Here is a 12,145-nt window from a genome sequence, read left to right as displayed (position 1 = left end):
CTCTCCCTTCATCTTCCCCCTGGCGCCAGGGCCTATATTCAGCCCCAGCAGTGCTCAGGGCCTGACATGCGCATGCCCCATCCATTGGCTGTGGCAGAAGGGGGCAAGATGTTCACACACCAGGCCCCGAGCACTGCTGGGAAAGCAAGTCCTGATGCCTGCCAGGGCCAATTACAGTCCCCAGTGCTTGGGGGGGATGCCAGTGAGGGAGGGAATTTAGCAAATAGTCAGGTTTGCAAAATTTCGTCTCTGTGGGGGCCCCTGGAACACATCCCCTGCAAATCCGAAGGGAGGAACGTAAATTGAACCTTCATGTAACTTTAGAAGCGTAATATAAAACGTTCAATCCTGCAGCCCATATATTTCATGCTCTTCTGAATTATGTCCACCCAGGCATGAGGCATTTGCAAGGATACAGAACATGGTCACTTAGGTGGAGGCGAAGGTTGTAATTATTACTAGAACTGCCTGTTTACTAGGAATGGAATCATTTTTAGAAAGTGAGTCTTACTTCCAGATAAGGATCAAGTTGTACCAAGTTTCTTTTTTTTAAAATAAAATTTATTTTAAAAATAAAACAATACATAAATCCTTACTTACTTTAATACATACAAAACAAACATACATTCAATTTACACTAAGCTTATATACAACATTAAAAAAAAACTTAAAATGACTTCCTCTCCTGTAATTTGGGGATTAAAATGAAATGCCTTTGACTTTCTGGTATTTATTAAATTCATATTTGTTCACATTTTATAATTTTAACATCCTATCTTAAACTTAATATCCTTGAGTCTTCTTTGTCTTTCCTTTTCCCTTTCCTAGTCTTCATTCCATAAAGGTTATACTAGACAAATATCATTTATATCTCAGACATTATATAAATATTTTGATCTTCTATTTGTACAATTATTAATGTACATTGTCTATTATTATAACACTAATGCTATCACACCATTTTCTCCCCATCTTTGTGAGAGGTAATTAATTATTGGGTTCCAGTCCTTTACAATCTATTCATCAACCATCCCTAATAAAAATGTAGTAGGTTCTTTTTCCAATTTGATTCCTAAACTTTTTTCTATTTCTTTATGAATCTGGGTCTTATTACAGTCCCACCACATGTGCCTTTGCCTTCCAAACAGTTCCAGCATTCAACTTTGCTATTTTTATTTGTCCTTGATAGTTTCTCCGGTGTTAAATACCACCTAAATTGACTTTTGAAATAGTTTTCTTTTAAGTCATAGCTTAATGTTTAATTGAATCTTCTTTTCCAGTCCCCCCCCCCCCAATCGTTTAAAAGTATAGGTTTACCAATATCTTGTGCCCGATTGATCCTACACTGTGTTATTGTTTTCTCTTCCATATCCAAACTTAACAGTAATCTATAAATCTTTGAGTTAAGAGATTGCATATCATAGTACATCAATTTTCCAAATTCCGAATCTTTTTCAATTTGATATAATTTTTTTGTCCATCTTGAATCTTTCTAGTATCTGTCTGTAGAGAAACCAATTGCAATTTAGTCCATCCCATGTTAATTCTTCCATTGTTTTCATTTTGTATTTTCCACTTTCTGTTGTCAATACATCATAATATGTGACCCAGTCTCCTTGTTTCATTCTTGCCTTTCTATAGAAAGCTTCATTTACAGACGTCCATTTTGGAATTTTTGATATTAATCTTGGTTTATATTTTAACCATACTCTCAGAAGGTATTGAATTCATTATTAATTTTAACTTTATCATATATCAGTTACTCATGCCAGCCAAAGGGGACATCTTGACCTTCTTATTTTAATAACTTTTCATCTCTAATTTTAACCCAGTCCTTGATCCAATCCAGACTGCAGGCATGATAATATATTTTTAAAATTGGTAAATCTAGGCTTCCTCTTTCCCGTTTGTCCTGCATTATATTCATTTTTATTCTCAGTTTCCTTTTGTTCCAAATAAATGTTGCCAAATCTTTTTCCCATTCCTTGAAGGTTTGTCGTTGATAAGTATTGGAATAGGAATAACATTTTCAACGTCACGTTCATTTTTATGGTAGAGATTCTTCCTAGCCAAGATAAATTCTTCTTTGACCATCTTTGCAAATCCTTCTTTACTTCCTGCCGAATTTTTGGTTGTGATATATATCCCCAGATATTTCATTTTCTTTTTTATTTCAAATCCTGATAATTGTTGTAACTTCTCTTTTTCAGTCTTAGTTAAATTCATTGTCGACATATTGGTTTTTTTCGTATTTATTTTGAAGCCTGCATAAATACCAAATTCATTAATAGTTTTTAATAATGGTATAATGCAAAGATTGGACAAGATACCATCATATCATCTGCATATGCTTTAACTTTATATTCAAATTGTTTAACCTTTATTCCAAAAATTGCATTTTCTGTTCTAATTTTGTTATTCAATACCTCTAATACATTTATGAATAATAAAGGGGAAAGGGGGCAAACCCTGTCTAGTGCCTTTCTAGATAAGACAAGAGGATCCCAACAATTATCGTCCAGTTAGTCTGACATCAATACAAGGAAAGATTCGAGAGCAGAACATTAAAGAGAGAGTCTGTAAACATTGAGAAGGCAATTCCATAATCACAAAAAGTCAACATGGGTTTCAGAGAAACAAAATGGCAAAACAAAAAAGTCTAGGGAAAAGTGGCAATAGAAAAATGCATACAAATATTATCTAAAGTGTTCATAAGGTAGTATATTACCAATAATTCCCTGACATTCAGGCAAACTGTATTTATTCAAGGTTGTGTGCTTTGCCTGTAGATGAAAACAATCAATCAATGGATATTCCCTTTGCATACAGAATATAAAGTACAGATTTTGTCAGTATATATAAAAGGATGAAAACTATATATCCCAAATGACATACAAAAATGTCAACAATCAAAGTGCATATATTGTCATAAATGTATGTACTTCCAGGGGTCATATGATAAAGGTTCAAGTACAAAACCAATAAAACCAAACACGTTTCGACGACACGTCTTCCTTCGTGGAAACAATGAGCTGTTGTAACAGCACAATGATTTCTCTATTAGCATGGAACCATCCAGTGTAAATAAGGAGTGAGTTAGGCAATCAAAACTAAATCCTGGATGACCCACTGGATGAAGAGTTAAAGATCAAAAATCAACATCAATAAATTCACTTTTCTAATCGATTGTCAGTATTATATAAAACATGAGTTGTTTTTTTCTAAAGTTTAAAGTAATTGACTCAGTTATATTTTATCATAAAATCAATACTTGCTTTATCAAATTGTTTTTAGCTTAGTGTTTTAGTTCATGCAACATATATTAATATATATGTTTACTGTTTACTAGGAATGAAATCATTTTTTAAAAAGTGGGTCTTATTTCCAGATAAGGATCAAGTTGTACAAAGTTTCCAAAACCAAAGGAATAGTGAGTACTAAGCAAAATAGTGTTTCTGACTGAGATGGAAGATAGATGTCCAAGTTGTTTGTCTGCTAAATATAAATATAAAGGTCCTTTTTAAGCCCGGTTGTTTTTAAAAGGTGCTTAGTATAATTGTTTTTAAGTGATACTCTTTTTCCAAGCCCCACACTCTTAGCCATGGTGGCTGTGCTGGTCTTTGACCTCAAACTGTGTTGTGGTCCCTGCTAGTCACCCAAGGCTTTTATTTCAGGTTTTTTAAGCTGCCACCCATGAACACAGTAAATAAAAATATATTTTAAAAAAACTCCCATACGCTACAAGTCTGCATTTGCTTCACTAACCTACTCTAAGCTTTTTTTCTGTGTGGCACAGAAGGAGAAGTCTCTTTCTCCACAGGTGGTATGAAACAAAGACTACTAGGTGTTAACAAAACAACAACAACAACAACAAAATTACGGGTGGAGAGAGTTTCTTCCAAGCAAACTGGAGGGGGAGGGATGAAGTGATTTGTTTTGCCTCTAAGGCTGTCAAACAAGAGTGTAAATACAGGACTGTATATCATGTAAAAAGGTGTGCATGCAAGACAGCTCATACTCCTGTAAAAGAAGTAAAATATTGTCCAGCTATGATATGGAAGATCTTATTCAATAATACTCATGTATTTGAGGTAGGGGAAATAAATCCAGAGTACTTATTTTGCATGAGATTTGTTCATATTTTTCAGCATTTTGCTTTTTGCCTACTTTCTGGCCATAGGATTTGTGCAATGACTTTAGGAAGATTTTTTGAGCAAAAAGTAGTGTTTTGATGTATCTTGTGTTAATAGGAGTCCATGCCTTTGCTGCTCTTAACCAAGTTCATAGTTCACCTTTCTTTCTGATAGGTTCTGTAGTATCCTGTGATTCAGTCAATAATACTGCAGCTGAGAAAAAGCCTGCAAGTGTGGAAGCTAATGGTGAGAGTCAGCAGCCCCTGTCATCCGGATTCACTCAAAGTAAAACATGCAGCTCTGATGTTTATCATAAACAGTTAGCTGCTCTAAATTGTTCTGTGCGTGACTGGATAGTAAAACACGTAAATGCCAATCCACTTTGTGACCTGACACCGATATTCCGAGACTATGAGAAATATTTAGCTGAGATAGAACAGCATGGAATCAGTAGTGACAGCAGCTCTGGAAATGACAGTAACAAAGCAACTGGAACTCAGTCTGGCTCTGCCTTTGGGAATTCACATCTTCAGCAAGGCTCTGGATTTTTATTTAACAACAACAAATCTGAAGATATGGCTGGAAAGAAAACAGAATTGGAAAAGAAAACAGCACCAATCCTAGGGTCTTCATCAGCCGTCTCATTTACATTTAGCAAGAGTGTTGACAACTCTAGTCTGAATTCTGGTCCAGTGTCTAGTTTTTCATTCTCCTCTGGAAGTACAGGCTTATTCGGAAAAGATGCAAACCAGAGCAAGATTCTTCCTTCATTTTCCGGCAGTGCAATAAATACTCAGGCAGAAAGTGGTGGCAATGAAGATAAAGGTAAACATCAATTATTTCAGAAGTTGAAAAAGTGGATACCAATAATCTTGCTCTGAAATCTTCATTGAGAACTATTGGTTATAGCCATTAACAGTTCTTGAACATTTGCTGTCTGCAGTTTATAAGTAGTCTATTGCTGGACAGCAGATGTGGCCATGACAGCCACCTATATCTCTTAGTTACCTGCTTGTGTCTAGATGTTCTGCACATGAGACTCCACTCCTGTGTTGACTACTCTTACATGTGTGGACATTTTACAAGAGGGACCAGCTCTGCATCAAACTTGAGAAGCAGCAAAATCTCTTGCTGCTTTTATGTTTCCAAAGCCTGGCATGAAGTAAGAGAGTGACATGGCCCATTCCTATAATGCTCTTTGCATACTAGAGGCCTTGGATGCCAAAATTGGCTACTAGTGATAACTGCTGCTTTCCTGAGCCAACAAAAACACTGCTGTGATCTAGCTGGCTTTCCGTTTAGCTTACAGTGGTGCCTCGGGTTACGAAATTAATTCGTTCCGCGGCCGCTTTTGTAACCCGAAAAGCCTTCATAAGCTGAATTGCCATAGGCGCTAATGGGGAAAAGCCGCGTTTCGTGCGAAAAAGCCGGAAAAAGCACCAAAAATTTTCTTCGTATCCCGAAAAAACATTCGTAACCCGGAACAATGATTTCCTATGGGATTTTTTCGTATCCCGAAAATTTCGTAACCTGGGTATTTCGTATCCCGAGGTACCACTGTACTTTGTAATATTATACATGGACTCTGTGAAGGGAAGGACAGGCAATCCCTCAATCTGATTTATACTCCTTTAATCTGTGTGGGAACAATCTAGTGTGCATTATTTTACAGAACATCTTAGTTTGATTTAAAATGTCTGTTTTACTTTTGTGTAGTGATAAACCATTAAAACAATTTTTACAGTTGCTGTCAAGTAGAGTGTAGCTAAGTATGTTGGTACTATATTTCAAATTGATTTTTATAAAGTTTTGGGATGGGAAGTACAGAAAAGTTAGCACTGTTAATCAGTGCATATGAAAATAGATCCCAAAATGTTGAATTTTACTTTTACCTCCCTACCCACTACTACTTTCTTTGATGCTTATCTAGAAACCTACATTATCAGACCTTCCTACTAATACCCATATGGTTCACATGAAAATATCTGTGCTATTGAAGTATCTTTCCACATATCTGATATAGTGATGATATATGAAAACAATAAGGTTTCTTGATATGTGTAGCAATTGGTCAAATCTTTCTTCCTCCAGGAGATGAGGAAGATGAGGAGGAGCCACCTAAAGTAGTCGTTAATGAAGTAAAGGAAGAGGGTGCCTTCTATTCAAAGAAGTAAGTTCCATCCTTTAATGTTGAAACTAAGATTATACCCTTTACTGCTAAATAAAGGGTTAGGTGTGGATTTCTATACTTTTGTGTATGCAAGTGAAAATCAGTAATTTGTGATGCATACAGCTTCAGAAGAAGAAAAACTGTTGCCTTAAATATTGTTTCCTCTTTTTTATACTTTGCATAGTTTCACTAATCCATTATCACTGAATGTGTTGGTATTTGCTGTGGAAAGGTGTGACAGGCTGGGCTCAGAAGAATCCTTTAGACTTCCCTGTGGTTTTTAATTTCCTGTATTTTAATTTTATGGTATGTAGCTGGTGTTAGCTCCCCTAGTTACAAAGACATACAACATGGAGGCTGCCTTTCCCCCAAACAGCCCTGAAACCCACTTGTACTAGTTCCATGGCCATTACTTGAATTCTGTTTTGAAACATTTTGACAGGTCCTCTGATCATGGTCAAAGATTATTGATGTTTATCTGGTCTTTTTTATCATGTGCTTAAATGGTGTAAACAGTAGGCAAGCTATTTCGAAGATTTAATTAACCTGTCCCTATGAATGCCCATTCTGTGAATTATACCTTCATCCTATTTGCCTATTCATGTTCTATAATATGCATAATTTCAGATGTAAAATCTTTTACAAGAAAGATAATGAGTTTAAAGAAAAAGGAGTTGGAACACTACACTTAAAAACTGCAGGAAATGAGAAGACTCAGCTCTTAGTACGGGCGGATACTAATTTAGGTATGTAACTTCTTATAAGTAGTTTTAAGAAAAACTGGTCAGCTGGAGACTGCTAAGTATATGGCACAATTCAAATATGTGCTCTCGAATCTGTGGTTAGTTAGCCACCAGAATTATTCCCAATGGAATAATCTTTAAGCATTGATTATAGTTTGTGTCTCCAGTAGGATGGATACATTGGATAGTACATAATTTTTAGAGGATTTCTGTGTCTGTCATCTTGATGAATTGACAAGTGTTCTTGCCATTCTGGCTTTTCTTCCATCTAATACTTGGTCACTACATTTCAAAACTTCATCTTCCTTTGTGTGTTTTAATGAAGAATGGAAACAATATGAACAAAATGCTTTTCAGTGGCAACTTAACCCCTTTTCAGAAATAGTAGCTGATGTAATAAGAGCATTATATTAACGTGAGAAGCTATAAGTGTAGAAGAACATACTCCCATATAAAAGCATTTCTATTGGTTAGTATTGTAATGGAACCTTAGAGTACTACTGTCATATGGAAAGGTATCATCCCTATCCCATGCCACTATACTTCTGTAATACGTGTGTTTTATCATTCAAAGACATTGCGAAACTGGTCTGTATTAGTATGCAGAGGGCTCTTATAGCAACTTTCTGAGAGGAAAGTTGGTAGCATAAGCTTTCATATACTGGACGTTTTTCATCAGCTGTATTATAAGTGTCATTATTTTGCTATACTGAATAGTTGTACAGTGTAACTTGCTGTGTTGTCAATTTCCTTGCAATTCCCTTTCCCTTGCAGGCAATATACTGCTGAACATTTTGGTGCCCCATAAGATGCCATGCTCAAGAACAGGAAAGAACAACGTTCTCATTGTCTGCGTTCCAAATCCTCCCATTGATGAGAAGAATGCCACAATCCCTGTACCTATATTGATAAGAGTGAAAACAAGCGAGGATGCAGATGAGTTGCACAAAATTTTACTGGAGAAAAAAGAGATCTAAAATTTGGCCTGTTGAATGTTACGAGGGAAACTTGCCAAACTGCTGCTGCTCATTTTTTTCCCCTCCTCTTGACTATATTATTAACTTTTAAACTACTTCTTGACATTCTAAGGACTGTTTTAGGAATTCTGAAGGTTTGGCTGAGGGAAAGAAACTAAGATGGCCAATAAAAGCTTTAACTTAAACACAAGTGTCCATCTTTCCTCCCTTTTAATTTGAAATGTCTAATGCATGAATCATATTTGAGTTAGACTTACATATCAGAAAAGAAAACATATATAATAGAAGTTTCTGGAAGCACACAAAAATTTGTAAAATTCTGCATCAGAAATGTGTAGAAGGAAATTGTAAAGGTAGGAAGAAAGGAATGACAGAAGCTCCTGGGACTCATTTCCAAGTCTGAACTAAGATTTCTCTACTCAGGTGAAACTGCTCTTTGGATTTTGTTGAAAGAACAAATATTTCAGATTGAACAGTTATAACTTTGTGGCTGAATAACACAGATGCTGTAGGACACTCGATTTTTATTATTACATTTGGGCTGGGACTTGCCTGTAGAGTTCTTCTGGAAATAATTGTTGCTTCATTGTGCTTATATTCCAATTACACACCTGTTTATGTGACATGTACTGTATGTTGAAGTCCTCTGAGAGGCTAAGAAGCCAAACTTAGAGAGACTCTAATGTGTGTCTTATTCAGTTGATAAGCAGTTGATGGGAGATGAGCGAGACAATATTCTTATTTACATGATTTGGCCTATCTCTTGGATTTTGTCACAACAGAAGCAACTCATGTTGTGACCCTTCAGTGTCTCTTATTCACTGTATCTTTCAGTCAAAATCCTGCTGCAGTGTTCATGTTTGATATCCCACTCCCCATTAACTTCAGGGGGGTTGTGTAGAAGAGCTGTGAATTGTGTCCACACCATTTTTGTGTGTATATGTATTGTTGCATGTACAAATGCACACATTTTGTATTGTACTAATGTAGTAGTAAATAGCATAACCATACATAGTCCAAAAGATACTGATTGCCACATGTTCTGAAATGTCTGCATCTTTAGTGTATCTAGTGCTTTGAACTGGAAGGGATTTGAAATGCTGTAGAAGGAGAACCCATTTTAAATATGAATTGGGGCCTTTCTGCATCAGGTTAAAATATTGAACTTCCTAAGCAGTATGTGCTTGTTTCAAAAGCCCACCAACATATATTGAAATACCTTGGGGGACAGTTCAGTGAATTGTCTTGAATAAGTCTTACAGAAATCAAAATGAGTTCCCATTATATTAATGAGGTTTGTGGTGGTAAACCTGCCACTGGGTTGTAATATTCAACTGGACGAGGGACCAGATGTACAAACATGCATGTTGTTGGCTATAAATGGAAACATGGATATTGACTTCATTTTATAATTAGAAGTGCAGGCTGAATAGCCAAGAACTTCAGTAATGCTGCTTGTTCTTATCTTTGAAAAATAGTGTCTTAAAAACCTCTGGGAGTCTGGGTACGGCAGGTATCTGGAGCAAATTGTTTGTTTAGTAAGCTGATAATGAGTTCTATTCCCACACATATGACACACATTTTTTTATATTGAGACTGTTAGTACTGTGTATTTTGCACTTGTCTGATTCTGAAGTGCAACTGTGTATGTTTAACAATTCTCAAATTACTGAGTGGAATAAGAAACCAGCAATGCAAGATGCAGTTTATTTTCATATCCTTTTCTATGTCATATGTGTGATGCTGTTTCTATAAGAATTCAAGTGTGCACACATGGCTTTTTAAAAGTCTTGCTTTTTGAAGTTTCAAACTGAGTGGATGAGTAAGTCTTAACTTCCATTAAATGTTTGCCAAAGGTGCTCAGAGTTCGAGATGGAGTGTGCTAAAGGTCAGTTAACACTTGACAAGTAAGATTTGATGGAACTACTAAACTGCATCATGCACAGTATAGCAAAACTAATACAGCAGTGGCATTTTGGGAAATTAGTTTCAACCCCAAAGCTATTAAAAATACAGGGTGTCTGAAAATTATACAGGTATTTATAATTTCAGTTGTGCTTTGTGAAAGAGTCTGTTGGGATAAAGGGAGTATCCAATGAGTTCAGTCTGGACACATGCATGCCAAAACATGCATGTTTTCAGCATCCTGGAGATCCCAGAATAGTTTTCTGATGTTGTGTGAATAACTGGTTTATAACATCATAGAATAGAAGAACACCAAAAAGTATACTGTAGATAGAAAAAGAGACGTTTGAATAAGTGCACGCAACAGGTTGGGACTTCTGTATGTTTCTCTTATACTACCTTAGTATCTAAATGGCTTTCCTCTGCTAATCTGTCTGGCTTCTGCAGTGTATAACAATGAAAATCAAACCTCCACATCATATAAGTATGAACTTGGCCAGGTATGGAAATGCAAAGGAGTCGAGCAAATAACAAACTTTTGTGAGCGGCATGGCTATTTTCTCAGAGCAAGCATTAAAAATTATTTTGCGTTGCTTAGGAGGAAGGCACTCTCTTGAAAAAGATTTGGAGCTGTGTGGGACATGTTGAAATTTCCTATACCTTTTGAAATGTATAATAATGTCAGGATTACTGTATAATAATGTCAGGAACACTACTTCCTGTGCCTCAGGCAGCCTATGCTGTGTATGTGGATCATGGCAGGATGCACCAGTTTAAGCAAAAACGTAATAAGCATCCATCCTCTTCCCTCCCCCAGAAGACTGATTTCCTTTACACTTGTGAATTAAATGTATATGGTAATTGATTTTAAAGTATAAATGTAAAATTTAACTTTGTGATTGGCCCTTCAATTTAATTTACGGACATCACAATTTTATTTGCAAACCAAATCACTTGCTATAATTTGTTAAGAAAGGCCACTTTCCTAGACATCAATTGTAAAATTTAGATGTGGGTCAGGCTGGCTTGTTCCCACTAATATGATGATTCACAAGATCTGTTCAGAACAGGTTTAAAAGTCTACAAAACTGGATAAGCATTTTTCTTTCTGCACAGAAATGTAGTTTTAAATTTTTTAATAATCTTGATTGAGATTAACATAAGTGCTACATTATGAAGGGACATTGTCTTAATTTGCAGTCTAACCAATTGTCGCCTTGTAGACAGTGTTTATATTTTTAATTGTATTGCTGTGGGATTAACTTGTTATTTTGTCTGTTTGCAAGATTTCCATCTAAATTTACAAAATGACTTGTTTTGTGATGGTAGTGCACTTAAACGTCATCCTTCAAATTTGCTAAGTGTTGCTCTTTTGTACATGTAATTTGAAACATTCAAATTAAGGTCTGGTTCTCACTCAAGTGTTAAAGTTGTATCTAGGTGCTTTATCACTTGACAAGGGGTGGGCATGCTCTGGAGCAGTGGTTCTCAACATCCTTCAGATGTTTTGGACTTCAGCTTCCAGAAGCTGTAGCTAGCATGACCAATGGTAAGGGGTTCTGAAAGCTGAAAGTTCAAAATATCTGGCAGACCAAAGGTTGAGAATTACTGCTCTAGCAGATCAGAGGTCAATTTCCAGTCCCCATGACCACTGTGTTTCCACCACAAAAACAGAGTTACCGTACATATTCAACTATTAGTTGAGAAATTTATGCCCCATAATTGATCCTAAAGTCCTTGTCAACTTATATACGGGTCAGTACAGTAATACTATTTAGAAAGGTCCTGAAAGAAGCGTTACCCCTGTGCCTTGGCAGTGATTTCTGAAAGAACTGCCAGGCAGGAGTATGTGTGTGAAAGAGGTGATTCCCTTCCCGATCCGATGTTAAAGGCTTCTTCCCCACTAAACCCCACATTTAAATCTGCCTCTTCCCCATCTGATGTTAAAACCTTCTCCTCCATCACCTAGGAAGGGGCGTTAAGTGATTGGGAGAGGTCCAGGGAAGGAAAAGAAGGGATGGAAGTGTTTTCTCCTTTCCACCCTTTGTTATAGCCCCCTAAATTTTACCCTCGATTTATCCATGGGTCATATCAAAATCCATGATTTTGACCTTAAAACCTTTTGACATATACATGAGTATATACGGTAGTCCATGGAGTAAATGGGGCCCAGTCTTGTGTTCTTCAGGAGAGTTGATTAGATCACCATGCTGGCTG

The 12,145-nt window shown here is 36.4% G+C and overlaps 1 protein-coding gene across 1 annotated transcript; it reads left to right on the top strand.

Moving 5' to 3' along the window:
* Positions 1-4,231: 4,231 nt before the first annotated feature.
* NUP50 (nucleoporin 50) lies at positions 4,232-8,208 on the top strand. Its single transcript, XM_042469658.1, has 4 exons — positions 4,232-4,958; positions 6,225-6,303; positions 6,931-7,049; positions 7,821-8,208. The coding sequence occupies exons 1-4, from the start codon at positions 4,232-4,234 to the stop codon at positions 8,021-8,023; spliced, it is 1,128 nt and encodes a 375-aa protein (XP_042325592.1). The 3' UTR covers positions 8,024-8,208.
* Positions 8,209-12,145: the final 3,937 nt, after the last annotated feature.

This window comes from Sceloporus undulatus, chromosome 5 (genome assembly GCF_019175285.1).
Source record: "Sceloporus undulatus isolate JIND9_A2432 ecotype Alabama chromosome 5, SceUnd_v1.1, whole genome shotgun sequence".
NCBI classification, from domain to species: Eukaryota; Metazoa; Chordata; class Lepidosauria; order Squamata; family Phrynosomatidae; genus Sceloporus; species Sceloporus undulatus.
The sequence above is the reverse complement of the archived record's forward strand: the minus strand, read 5'-3'. Positions and strand labels throughout refer to the sequence as shown.

What these genes read in the sequence shown, in the direction of transcription:
- NUP50 (XM_042469658.1), top strand. Translation starts at nt 4,232, where the DNA reads ATGTATCTTGTGTTAATAGGAGTCCATGCCTTTGCTGCTCTTAACCAA. An exon ending in TGGTGGCAATGAAGATAAAG is followed by an intron (nt 4,959 to 6,224) that starts GTAAACATCAAT and finishes TTCTTCCTCCAG; the next exon opens with GAGATGAGGAAGATGAGGAG. An exon ending in ACGGGCGGATACTAATTTAG is followed by an intron (nt 7,050 to 7,820) that starts GTATGTAACTTC and finishes TTTCCCTTGCAG; the next exon opens with GCAATATACTGCTGAACATT.